General features: G+C 49.3%; 1 protein-coding gene across 15 annotated transcripts in view; it reads right to left on the reverse strand.

Moving 5' to 3' along the window:
* Positions 1-14,027, reverse strand: part of SUFU (SUFU negative regulator of hedgehog signaling) — an 87,338-nt gene that overhangs the window by 15,414 nt on the left and 57,897 nt on the right. For all 15 annotated transcript variants that reach the window (XR_004972140.1, XR_004972137.1, XR_004972139.1 and 12 more), the window contains one exon: positions 215-349. Coding sequence is in view for 10 of the 15 variants with exons in the window: in XM_036336142.1 (XP_036192035.1) it covers positions 215-349 (135 nt within the window). In the remaining 5 variants the exon portion in view is untranslated. The remainder of the gene's footprint in view (positions 1-214; positions 350-14,027) is intronic.

Below are 14,027 nucleotides of genomic sequence, written 5' to 3' on the forward strand. Positions count from 1 at the left end.
GAGGGACACTTCTCTGGACAAAGGAGAGATCTTCAGCATAGTGGGGGCTACTGGACGGTTCAGAGTCCGCAGGCTCCCCGACAGGCTTCCATGGAGCTGCCTGACTAGTTCTCCTCCCTCCTAGGGCCCCAGACTCCAGTGAGGTGTGGGGGGAGATGGCAAGCACAGGCACGGTGGCTCCTTGAGGCCAAGGTGGGTGCTGTGGGGCTCTCACCTTAGGCAGAGAGGAATGAGGGCTCCTGACTCTTGGTTGAATTTCAGATGTACACTCTCAAGTTGCCGTGTGCGGATCAGCTCATGGGGGATAATGGCTGTGGAGCTGTCGCTTTCCAGGCTGTCTTTGCGGCTCCTGTGAAGCAAGCACAGGAATAAGTTCTGACCACAGGGCGGAACAAGACGGGAGTCTCCCAGGCTGGGATCCTGAACAACGACAATGGCAGTCATTGATGGTAAAGATAACAATAGCCACCACTCAATAAGAATCTGCCCAGCCAAGATTTGGAAGCAGCCAAAGTCTCCATAAGTAGATGAGTGGATAAAAAAGCTGTGGTAGATTTATACAATGGAGTACTACTCTCCTGAAAAAAGGAAAAAATATTACCCTTTTGCGACAGCATGGATGGATCTGGAGAACATTATGCTAAGTGAAATAAGCCAGTCAGAGAAAGACAAGTACCATATGATTGCACTCATGTGGAAGTTAATGAACGAAAGAACTACCAAGCAAAACAGAGACTGACTCATAGAGAGCAGGCAGACAGCTCTGGGTGGGGAGGGGGTGTTGGGGGGTTGGTGGAGGGACTGAGCAAAAAGGAACAAAAAGAATGAGAACTCATGGACATGGACGACAGTGTGGTGATTGCAGGTGGTGGGGGCAGGCGGAAGTGGAAGAGGGCATAGAAGGGATAAATGGTGATGGATAAAATATTAAAAAATTTTAATTAAAAAAAGAACTTGCCAAGCAATCTTACAACACCCCACGAGGTGGGCATAACTATTCTATTCCTTTACAGATAAGGAACTGAGGATCAGAGAGGGTAAGTAACTTGTCCAGGCTGCACAGCCAGGAAGTGTGAAGCTGAGATGTGGTCACAGATAGATCTGGCTCTGAAGCTCGCATCTTTGGCCAACACACTGTATAAATGTTTATGTCACGGTGACTTGTTTTTCCCTATGACAGCAGCAGGAGCTTCTGGGGTCCTTCTTCTCTGACCCTGGAGCCTCGGACTCCGAGTTCTCTGTGGCTGCTAGAAACCCAGGAGACAGGCTCCAAGAGCTTCCTTCCAGCTGACTCTGAAAGGCTCTAGGCTTACATACTTCTGCTAATGGCCAGGAGCTGCAGTGACATACACATCCTTCGTCTAAGCAGGAAATGATGCAGTCCTCAGCGAGGGGGTGGAAGCCAGGCTCTCAGGAGGCAGACCAGTGAGCCTGGACGGGCTGCAGAGCCCTGAACCATAGTCTGAGTATGGCCTTGGCCACAGTGAGCTGTCATTGCTGCCTCATACTCCCTCCTGTCCTGCTTTCTACCAGCAGCTTGTCCCACAGCTCAGCCACGAGGTCCCATTGCAATCTAAGATTTGCTTTTTCAAGTTCAGCTGCCCCTACTGAAACGCCTCAAATCTGCCTCAGCCAGAAATGAGGGTTACCCACTGATCCCATTCAAAAGGCCGGAACCTGGTTTGGGCAGTGAATCTCAGAACAATTCCCTAGTGTCCATCAAAATACTGGGTGAGAAGCTCTAGTTATTTATAATTCAAGTGGCCAAAGCCACCCAGGATGTCTGGGCCTGACAGGCGGAGAGCCAGTGAGGGGCAGGGCCAACCTCCTCACACACTGGAAGGCTGAGCTGGGATCTGTGGCCAGTGAGGCAGAGGACCTCCCCAGAGGGAGGTATGAGGTCAGCAGGCAAGAGGCTGGAGGGTGACATGGGCTAATAAAAGCCCCTGAGGTAATGGGGACCTCCCATGAGCTGGGTGGACCCACTCCCGGATGTATGTGACTGCTCTTTCACCGAGCACTCCCTCCCCTTGGTTTCCCAAAGCCAATTCTGAAACTGCCCTTTGCTCTCGCTTCTCCTTTGACAAACCCTTTCACAAGACCCGAGGAGACAAATGCTCTGGTCAGAGGGTCACAGAATTTCAGCACTCGGAGGAAACTCAGGTTGTTTAATCTCCCTCTTTCCTTTACAAAATAGATCCAGGACACAGAGCTGGTCTGCGGCAGGCCAGTGTGGGAGCCTAGGACCTCTGACCAACGTTCTCTCTTATATCCAGCCGCTAGGCCTCCTGCCTCCCTCCCCAGAAAGGAGAGCAACACCAAACACCACCTCCTCCCCAAGCCCAGGCAAGGGCGGACTCAGGAGAGCTCTCCTGCCGGAGCCCCTCCTCTGCTCCAGAGTTAGGAGCCCATAGATTTTCTGAGTCCTTGCATCAAATACCCCAGGGAGATTCTAGGCCGGGGGTGGGCAAACTTTTTGACTCGAGGGCCACAATGGGTTCTTAAACTGGACCGGAGGGCCGGAACAAAAGCATGGATGGAGTGTTTGTGTGAACTAATACATGTTAACACTGCTGCTGAAGGAGCAGAGGGGAGAGCAAGAGAACCCTCCACTCTTTCAGCTCCGCGGGCCGGATAGAACAGCCGAACAAGCTGGATCCGGCCCTCGGGCCGTAGTTTGCCCACGGCTGTTCTAGGCTAACCCTTCTTTTACAGATGAGGAAACTGAGGCTCAGAGAGGTGCGGTGACAAGCCTAAGGTCACAGAGTGAGTTTAAGTGGAAGAGCCAGGGCGTGACTCTTACAATTGCTTCCCTGTGCCACCTCTGACTACTACAGTGCACACTGACTGACATGTCATCCTGCTCCCAAAAGAGGCCGACGCCTGGCTGCCAGGCAGGGCCTCCGAGCCTGAGGGGCCTACTAGGAGGATCCCCGCCTCTGGCACAGGCAAAAATGCTGATGACTAGCAACTGGGAGTGGGGGTGGGAGGCTGGGGGAGAAGAATCAACAGCACACAGGACTAGAGACATCTCAAGCTGGAGGGAAAAATAAATTGTTGAAAGTCAGCTAAAGTCACCTTGGTAACTGCTACAACACACTCACCCTGAACGAGGACATCAAACCCAACTGCAAATAGCTTTAAAGAAATGGAAAAGAACTTAATCATCTGAAGAATTAATGTGACAAGTGCCCACATTTACACCTCCCACCAACCTTCAATCATTTGAAATCGTACTTTAATCTTTTAAGAGAAAAAAAACTGCAGAATGCTGGATGTGCAGTCCTGGAGCTCGGGTATTTCCGGCATGCTGCTTCAATGGAAATGCGGCTGCTCACACACACGCAGGAGCCCAGCTTTTTGCTGATTTGTTTTTTCTGGACATCGATTCAGAAGCATGAATTATTTGTGTGGGCTGGGTGAGGTATTAAATCTGCAGCCGACACAGGTTTGCAATGTTTTGCATGGTTGTCAGCTTAATCTTAGTCATAAAAAAAATAAGTAGTGTGCTCGCCAGCATGGCCTAATTTTTCAGCTGGACTGTTTTCTCCCTGAGTTCCCAGTGGAGGGGAAGGCATAGGTTGGGGGCTGGAAGGGAGAAGGGGTCCCAGGGAGGCATGGTCCACACCCACAGGGACTGCTAGGGATATGGGGCCAGGGGTGAAGGATGACCTACTGCCCCAGGCGGCAGACTGGCTAAAAGCATTGGTTCAGGCAAATGACTTAAACCTCTCCCTAAGCTTCCGTATCCTCTTGATGGAAATAAATAACAATATTCCTTCTTTATAGGATTAAATGAGATGACCCAAGCTAAGCACCTAACAGTGTCTGGGATGTATTAGGTGCTCAAAGTATATCTGGAATGCATTACCAGGATGTTAGCGGCTGCCTGTAGAAGTCTATCTGCTCCTCCTGCAAGAAGCTGACAGCTTAATACAGACTTGTTTGCCTTTTCCCTGGGCCCATAGTCCATCTGCTTCTGGCCAAGTCAGCCCCCCTTTCTGAGCAAAGGCCTTGTCCTAAGCTTGAGAGAGGGGGCTTCTGAGATGGGGCTTGAAAGGGGTCCTGGCTCCCTGAGCAGACACTGCGGGCCCTGGGAAGGCCCAACTATAGGCCAATCTAAACCCTTGAGGCCTCTCTCCTGCTGAGGGAGGCACTGGCAAGGCCATCTTCCTTCTATAGAGCACAATTGGCCTTCCTGTAGTTCTCACCCACTCATCGTCAAGATGCCCAGGAAGTTTAATCCACCCTCATGACAGCCTTTCAAATCCCTAAAGCCGCTCTCACTGCCCATCAACAGTTTCTCTTTTCCAGAATTTGTGGCCCCAACTTCCAATTATATTTTCAAGACAAGGTTCTGGTCTCTTCTGTCCATCCACATCACTCTCCTATGAATTCACTCTAGCTCGTAAAGCCAGAGCGTCGTGTCCGGAAGTGAAGGGCTGTGTGTGGAAATAAATATATGATGTGGCCTAACCAGTGCAGATCACAGAGGGACTAGGGGCTTTCTTGTGCAGGATATTTTATTTCTATTAAAACTGTCATCAGATTGTCTATTCCTTGTAACCTAATCGCACTGCCAACTCATACTGCACTCCCCTGTGCTGCACTGAGGCTTTCTCCCACGGGCTGCACTGAGACCTCTTCGCCCCCACCTTGTAGGTCCTGTGGAGTTTTTGGAGCTAAAAGCAGAACTCCGCACTGTCTGGCTAGTGTTTTAGGCAGCTCGGATATTCCTGAAAGCGGACTCTGGCATTCATCATATCAGCTTTCCCTTCTGACTTCACATCACTGACAGAGCTGATAAACTGCCACCCGTGTTCTCATCCCAGGCTTTGACTAACAGTGAACAGGACAGGGCCAGGCAAACAGATTGACAGACTGACATCAGTACTCTTGGGTATGCTCACTCAACCAACTATAAACCAACCCAACCATCCCATCACCAAGCCCCTCCCCCTCCTGGATGCTCTGTGGACATTTCTCTGTCTTGCCAACAATGATATCAGAGGACATTCTCAAAATGTCTTACTAAACCCCACCTATAAAAGCTCTACAGTACTTCCTTTGTCTACCAGGTAGAAATAAGTAACTTATTTCTAAAAAGGCAGTGAGGGTGTGCTGGCAGGTCTGACCGTTCAGGAGGCCATGCTGACTCTCAGGGATGTTTCCCTTACGGAGTGTTCACAGCCTACTTGCTGAATAATCTAGTCCAGAATTTTCCCCGAGAGTTGACACCAAGCTCACTCGTCTAGAGAGTCAGGATACTTTTTACTTTCAGTATGCTAACACCTCTCTCCCATTCCCCGCAAGATTTCTGACCTCAGCCTCCTGAATCTCATCTGCCAATTTGCCTGGGATTCTGGGGCACAATACATGTGGACCAGGAGATCTGAAATCATGGCTTCAGCCCTCCTATGCCTGTGTGATCACCTTCCTGATCTGACAACCATTCTTTTTGAGATGGAAGCATAATAGAACTCGAGTAAATTTTGCTTCCTCTCTGCCACTGACGAACTTAACACTGCCCAAAAAGGAGGCCTAGGTTTTCCTTCTTGCTGTTGTTCCAAACAGAAGTACAAAAACTAAAGTCATTTTTGCTGGTCAAAACATTTTTGCAAGGCTAAATTCTTGAAAATCAGCTTTTCTTGACCCTGTTCCTTAAAGTCTGTGCTGATATAACATACTTCTTCCAGCTTTTGCTCAAAATTTTTTTAAAAAATTGAGTTATTTAAATGATTTTTTACACATCTATACTGGTCCCTGGAGGTATTCAGCTCCCTTTTAATTTTCAAGGGACTATTTACAATAATAATACTAAGAGTTACCTTTTATTGATGCAGGCTATGGTGCAGGTCCTATGCTAAACCCTTTACTTTGATTTCCATAACAACCCTATTATTTTCCCCATTTTACAGATGAACTGAAACTCAGAGACTTAAATAACTAACCCAGGGTCACACACTGAGCGAATACAGGGCTGAGGCGAAATCCCCAGGTTCCTGACGCCAGCGAAGAACGTAACCACAATATTACTCCTGACGGACCTCCCAGCCTTCGAGTGGTCTTTCTTCTGGGGGTTTCAAGACCATGAAGGCACATCTATTTTTCCCCTGAACTCTTAAAAGAACTGCTTCCTAGAAAGCCAGGGCAGGGCTTCCCAAAGGGTATTTGATGGAATTTTAATTTAAGAGAAGCTTCTAGAAAAGCAGATGTGGCAAGGGCTGAATGTAATATGCTGCATCTCAGATTAGAGACTCATAAAATGTTGGCATTTTGAAGACTCTGAGGAGGGCTATAGAAAGCAAACAAACTGGTTTCATTTTGTGTGAGTCAGCGTCTTCCAGACCCCTTTTCACTTAACATCCAACAAAACCCCCTGAAAGGCGGTGGAGGCCCTCCCCCTGGAGACCACTGACCGGCAGGCACTGCTCTGCCCAACATGCTTTCTCCCAAGGCCCTGTCACGTCTACTCCATCAACCTCTTCGCTGGTCAGAATGAGGTGCACAGACGAGTGTCCCTCATCGTTTCCGTTACGCCCAGACAGACAGGCTTAGGAGGCCTGCTGGGTGGTTACACACTACTCAGCCCTCAGCCTGACGCCAGGGAAGCTGAAGTTCCTCTGCATGACCAGGACTTGCCTTGGCACCAACTTTGTGATTTTTTTCCTGAAAAGTGTCATCCTTCCTTTTTCCTGGCTAGGGCAAGCCATAACAGCTACTATTACAGCATTTCTTTGGCTTTTTTTTTTTTATATAAAGGTTAAAGGGTCAAATAGTTCTTTAAGTAAGGTTCATTACAGTAGTCAGCAGTCTTCCCACTATCCCCTCCTCAGAAACAACCACTTTCATCTGTTAGCTGATTCTTTTGGTATTTTCCTCAATATTTCTAATATGCTTTATTTCTAATTCCGGGTATTCCCTTTTCAGGCTTTACCTATTGACTTCCCAATATGGAGGATGAGCTTTTAGTACTCTTCCATGCCCCCACCCCACCTTCCCATCTTCCCAAGATAAGTGTTTACATGGTTATACTATACCGAATGCTGTTTACAACTGAGTCATGTAGTATACTATGATTACTCTTTCTTTCTGATGTAATTTTCTATTTTTCTTGGATTTACTGTCTTGGTTTTCAATGTGTTTATCACCAATTGAATCCTAAATTAACTACCAATGGTCTATAGATTCTCCTAAGATATTCAAATACATCAAGTATTTATCAATATTATCTTCTGAGACATTTTCTCCAGAGAACCCTCCCAAACTGCTCTAGTCTGAACTGGTTGCCTTTTATTTTTGCAGCAAAGCTGTCATCATGGGACCACTCTTCACCTTCACCCTGGGGGCTCCTCTTGTCTCTTGTTGGATCCCATTTCCTGTACCCCATATGTCTCCCCACTCATTTCAATGGGACACATACTCCAGCATCTTTTACTTTATTTTTTAGTACTAGAGGTCAGGTACACAAAATTCATGCACTGGGGGGGGGGGGGGACTGTCCCTCAGCCTAGCCTACACCCTCTCCAATCTAGGACCCCTCGGGGGATGTCCAACTGCCGGTTTAGGCCCGATCCCACATCCCTCTCACAATCCGGGACTGCTGGCTCCCAACTGCTCACCTGCCTGATTGCCCCTAACTGCTTCTGCTTGCCAGCCGGATCACCCCCTAATTCAGCGGTTCTCAACCTGTGGGTCGCGACCCCTTTGGTGGTCGAACGACCCTTTCACAGGGGTCACCTAAGACCATCCTGCATATCAGATATTTACATTACAATTCATAACAGTAGCAACATTACAGTTATGAAGTAGCAATGAAAATAATTTTATAGTTGGGTCACAACATGAGGAACTGTATTTAAAGGACCAGAAGGTTGAGAACCACTGCCCTAACCACTCCCCTGCCAGCCTGATCGACGCCTAACTGCTCCCCTGCCGGTCCGATCACCCCCAACTGCCCTCCCCTGTCAGCCTGGTCGCCCCTAACTGCCCTCCCCTGCCGGCCTGGTTGCCCCTAACTTCCCTCCCCTGCCAGCCTGGTCACCCCCAACTGCCCTCCCCTGCCAGTCTGGTTGCCCCCAACTGCCCTCTCCTGCCAGCCTGGTCGCCCCTAACTGCCCTCCCCTGCAGGCCTGGTTGCCCCTAACTTCCCTCCCCTGCCAGCCTGGTCACCCCCAACTGCCTTCCCCTGCTGGCCATCTTGTGGCGGCCATCTTGTGATGACATGGGGGTGGCCATCTTGTGACCACATGGGGGTGGCCATCTTGTGCGAGGGCATGATGGTCAATTTGCATATTACCTATTTATTATATAGGATGTTTCTCTCAGCCAAAAGGTCCCCCTCCTCTAACCTACCACCCTCTTGGGTTTCCAGGCAAACTAAAATACCACATTTACTCCATGCATTGGTATGCAGACTTCCAGTTATCTTTTTCCTGGGAGTTGGCAGGCAGTTACCCTACTTGTATCCTCTTTGACAGGCAGTATCCAGTGGTGAAGGGGCCTGGATCTGGAGTCAACCCAACGTTCAAATCTTGGCTCTGACCCTTATTCCTAGTTTATTGACCCTAGATGAGTTATCTAATACAGCTAAGCCTCCATGCTCTAATTTATAAAATGAGGACAACAGCAGCTAACACACAGGGCCTGGCACATGGCAATGCTCAATAAAAACTGCCTGTTTGGCCACAAAAACCTGTTACCCTAGGATTCCTCCTGTATTGGGAGCACCAAGGGGAGATTTATGAGATAGCTTAGAGGCACACCTTGGTAATTCAGGAATTGATCTAAATCTTTCCATTCATTTCTCCTTTACCACCTGTCTGCATAACACATTCTATATTTACACTTCCCACTGCATAAGGTGACTTTTTACGTATCCCAAAATACCATCTCCTTCCAGTGTCAAGATAAGACTCCTGACTTCTAGTGCTGTATAGTTTACAGTACATGCCCCTGTTCACCCTACCCATACTCTACACACTGACAGAACCTTATCCATTTTCTTCTCCACTGTGGTCTCTTCAGATTGAAAAGTCTTAATTTTTCCACTTTAACCCCAGGGTACTGGTTAGATTCTATCAATGGCAGGAGGCATGGAAATGAGAGGAGCCTAACCACCAAGGCTCCTTTTAGCCACAATCCCAGTCCCATGATAGTGGTGACGTATACACTAGCCACACGACTTGGGGCCTTCTCCTTGGGTTTGCCCAGAGTGGGAACCAGGGCATCAGCGTTGGCAACTATTCAGAAGTGAAGTGGGTTTGGCCCGTTGAGCCCAGCCCAATCTCTGGATTCTGCCTGTAGCCGGGGAGATTATTCCTTTTGCTTTCAGATTGCTGACGAAAGCTCTGAACTTTCCAGAGAAAGAACTGCTTGTAGGCCTGTCTTCAGGGCGGGACTAGAACAGGGTATGAGTGGGGATGAGGGCACCAGCTCACCTCCACAATTACTGTTAAGCAAAAGGCTCAATCATCTGGTCATTCTGAGAAATTCTCTGATGGGGACAAGACCAGGAGCAAAAGGCAGGGCATTGGTAAACCAATAACCAAATGATAAGAAGCAGTCTTTTCACTGTGAATATTCCAAGTATGGAATGTGATAACAGAACAGTGAGACACAGTGTAGCTGAAGATAGAGTGAGAAAACTTACATTAAGATTAAGGGATTCCTTAACTAACCGTCAACTCCTCTGGGCACCAGAGACCTCCATCTCTGCTTGGGTGGGCAAATAGGACCCCTGCTTTCCTGAAGGAGCCCACTCTAGCCAGGGCCCTCGGCTTCCCGTTCTGTGAGACACTGAGTCATTTCCTCTCTCCAGCTCTCACCTTTGAGCCTTCCTTTTCCCTTCTCTGGAGCAGTGACTCACTGCTGAAGTGTTGGGTGACAATGAATATCAAGGATGGGCGATAAAAACACTCCCGATTGTGCAACTTGAGGATGCGGGGATGTATTTTGGACGGGGAATTCAATGGGCTGGCCATGAACTCGAGGCTGGGGAGTCAACAATGAGCACGGCTTCATTTCTTTGGGGAAGTGGAGCAGAGAATGGAGTTTCAAACACATTCACTGAGCTGGATTTGCTGTGGAGCACCTTGTTTTACCCTTTCAAACGTGTATTTCTGAGAAAGGCAAATAAAGGCAGGCACTCAGCACGACACACGTACATCACAGAGGGCTGGGTCTGTCTCCTCAGCTTTGCGGGGCCTGGCAGAGACCCTGAGAGCAGGCCTCTTTCTTTCTGGGCTTTTCTCTCCAGTGAAAAAACTATACTTCCCGAGCTTGGGACGGATGAGGGAAGACAATGTGACAGATGCAGGCTCCGGGCTGGCCACTGCATTGGTGCCATAGACCCCTTCGAACAGGGTTACTGAAGATCGCCCTGCGTATAAGCAGCAATAGCAACAGCCCAAGTATTTTCCCAGGTGGAAACTCACCTTCTTTCACCCAGCTCACTGGATGCAAACTAGATATTTTCTTCTCCTAATTAACATTCATGGCTTTGAGGATGAGCAAAACAAAACACATTTTTTCCTAAAGGATGACTCCCTAGTCAGGTTACAAGCTATTCAAGATTCGGGAAGAGAGGCAGCAAGGTCGCCCTACCCAGGAGGCCAAACAAATGGGAGCAGAAACACCCATAAAAGTGGAGAGAAATTTATGTGTGGGTATGTGTATCTGTGCTGGAGGGAGGGTGCAGCTGAGAATGTCACAACAGAATTCAAAACTTTAATTCTCTGGGAAATTAAGGCAAAAAGAAGAAAAAAAACACACCTTAAAAACTATTGGTGCAAGTCCAGATGACCAAGAAACTTGGATCAGCAAGAATGGTTAGTTTGCTTTTTAAAGGTGCCTCAACTACAAAGAGTTTTCCCCATGGCCAGGAACCTGTGTATACACACACACCTGAGTCCCTCTCTGAGAGGATATTGATCCACAGGCTCCCAAAAGGTCCCCCCACCTCAGTCAGGGAGTCGCTGGCAGAGGGAGGGGGAGGTCCTGGGACACTGCTGCAGGTTCCCGGCATCAGAGTAACAGTTAATAGAAAAGCAAACATCTCCACATGATGCACCGGACACTCACATCCTCCGACACACTGTAGGAGGCTGGGCGCTAAGGCCAGACTCCGTAGAGCTGCATGTTTAACCGGCAACCTCAGACAGGGAAGACGCCCAGTGACTTTCCCCCCCAGGTCCGTCTCTAAGCCAGACTCTCCTTAGTGGCACAAAGGAACTATTTCTCATGCTTCCTAAACTCCCTCGGGCAGGCAGTGGGAAGGAAGGTGCCAGCCAAGCCCAAGGAGGCTTTTCTCGACTGATCACCTTGGGGAAAGGCAGATATAAACTCCACGGCAGGAACGCAAGGGTGTGAAATGCTGGAAGGAGCCCCTTTCGGGGAGGGCGGTGGGCGGGGGGCTGGCAAGGGTTAGTGGGAGAGGAGCAGGTTGCCCAGGTGGGTCTGCCTTTCTGGGAAGCAGGAAGTAAGGCCTCAAGGAAGAAAGAAAAAAATCCCTAACCTCTGAGGTGGTGGAGGGGCCACAGATAGGGTTGGTTTTGTTTCTGAGCATGAAGAAAAGGCTCTGTGTCAAAAAGTAGCTCTGGTATAAATGAGCCAATTATGACATAGACACAGCTCGTTATTTCTGGGATTTGGAAGCAGGAGCCTGATGGAATGTCCTCTCCAGGGTTAAATATGCAGAGTACGCTTCTAACTCCAGGATTTAGCCTTGCCCTTGATGTCATGTGAAAGGTCTCTCCTTGTGCTCCAACTAGTTAGATAAGAGCCACCAGTGAGGGTTACCACCTCAGAGACAGTCTTGTGTGTCCCTCACGGGATCCCCACTCATGGGGTGAGGAAGGTCACACTGTATTAATGGCTAAGAGCCCGCCATCAGCTCCACCCTGATATAACCGTGAGCAAGTTGCTCATTAGCCTCTCTTACCTCAGTTTCCCCATCTATAAGATTATCTACTTCTTAGAGTGACTATGAGGATGAGCTAAATTCAGATGCTATAAAGCACTTGGAACATCACCTGGCACATACTAGGTGTGACTGAAGTGTTAGTTGCTATTGAGGCATGAAAAGAGCAAGTACCTGATTCCCCAGGTAGGCCAGGGCCCAGCTGCCAATGTCGGGCTCCATCAGCTCCTCTGCACTGTGGCTTCCTCAGGCCTCATTCAGACCCGGGAAGCCCATGCATCTGAATGCCCCAGCCCAGGGGGCCAGACTAAAGGGAAATCAGACCTGTAGGCACAAGAAGGTCCCTGCTGGCTGCTCCCCCTTCCTCCCAGGGAGGTGCAAACATGGGTGCCAGCACGTTTGGGATTGGCTTTCTCAGTTGCAAGCCATGTGGTTTATCTGAAATGGGGTCAAGTCCCAGAGTGGGAAGCACAATATTACAACTGTGCTTGCTTATCTGAACCAAGTCCATCATCGTTGATCATGAGATAATAGGGAGCCAGAGTCTTGAAAGACTTGAGGGGTGTGTTGGAAAATATTCTTGGCAAAGGAGGAGGAACCATTTCTCAACCAATTGTTAACAAATTAGTAACCGGCACTGAGAACCTCAGAGGAAAGGTTCCGATTCCCTCCAAACTGCAGATTCTGGCACTTGGGAGACCTGACTGGGTACCTGAGCTGCAGGAAAGGGAGATACCAGAGGGCTGGCACCTCTGGTCTATTCCTACCCATCTCTATGTAGCTCAGGTCAAAGGGTGGAGGCTGCAGCCTCTGTCTTGTATCTACAGACAGCCCTCGGACCAGATCTGATGCCCACTGCCCAGTCTGAAGGAGCAGTATGTATGCATCTAGAAACCCAAAGACTTGTGCCTCCTTGCAATGTCTGGGGGCCATACCAGCTGGAAGTATGCCCAAGACGGGAAGTGAGACCTCAGACCTATATCAGCTCTACAAGAGGGGCAAGTGGGGTGTCTCCACAGGAGTCCCTGCCCTTGTGCCTAGAAAGCTGAACCTTCCAGAGGTGGAAGGGCCATCTGGGCTAAGACTGTCTGCAAGTTATAGGCAATCTGCTTGAGCCTTTAAGCCTCCAAGTACCGCCGGGCCTAGAAGCCAGGCTCAGGGCACAAGGAGTGTGGCCTGGGAAAGGGTCCAGATTCACAGGTGGAGAGGCTCCAGATGCCACACAACCCAGCCTGGCCATCTGCTGCTCCCAAGCGAAGATCAGGGTGCCTCAAGCCAGCTACTTCAGGGTAACTGGCTGGAGAAACCTACTGGCTGGAGTTGAAAACTGCTCTGAGGAAGCAGTGGAGGCTTCTCCTGGCACTTGCCAAAGAGCTCAGTTCTCATGGCTTCTGCACGGTGAGCCCCCTTGGGCAGGCCTGTCCCCAGAGCAACTCTCTCTGCTCCACAATCTGCTCCCAGCATCAGCATTAACTTTCCTGTTCCATCCCTGTCAGCTCCTTCCCCTACTTGTTACAATTCCAGGGTGCCTTCAGGGTCCATAGCTCATGTTCTTCCTCCTCTGAGAAGCCCTCCCTAACTACTCCTGATCATGCTGACTTGTCTTTTCTGCAGGGTATTAAATCACTACCACTCCCGGGGCTTGTGGATGAGCATCTGGAGCTAGAATAGAAAGAAGTAGCTATTTCTAAAAAATTGCATAGACAGCCAGACTCACACCAATTAGCTAATTAATTAATTTAATTGTTCACGTGTCCCTAAAAGAGTCTGCACCCCAGATGGACCCCTGGGTCTTGAGCCTGCCACACAGCAAGTGTGTAATAAAGACTTTTGAGAAGGAGGACAGATTACACTGGTCTTGCAGGAGTAAGCTGCTTCCTTTTTAGTTCAGAGCACAGCAACTTCCTCCCTGGCAGGCCAGGTTCCTGCTCTGGCCTGCCAGCTCCCAGGTATCCCCTGCCAGCAGCTATTCCCTAGAGCTGCCCTGGGACTAAGAGCAGAGGGGGATGCCCAGCTCCAGCCCTACCCACCATTTGTCCCCTCTCAGAGGAAAAGAGGTCAGCAGGAAACGGATCTGACCTTGGGGTGGCCACAGTCTCTCCCAAGG

Source organism: Myotis myotis, unplaced genomic scaffold (genome assembly GCF_014108235.1).
Source record: "Myotis myotis isolate mMyoMyo1 unplaced genomic scaffold, mMyoMyo1.p scaffold_m19_p_15, whole genome shotgun sequence".
NCBI lineage: Eukaryota > Metazoa > Chordata > Mammalia > Chiroptera > Vespertilionidae > Myotis > Myotis myotis.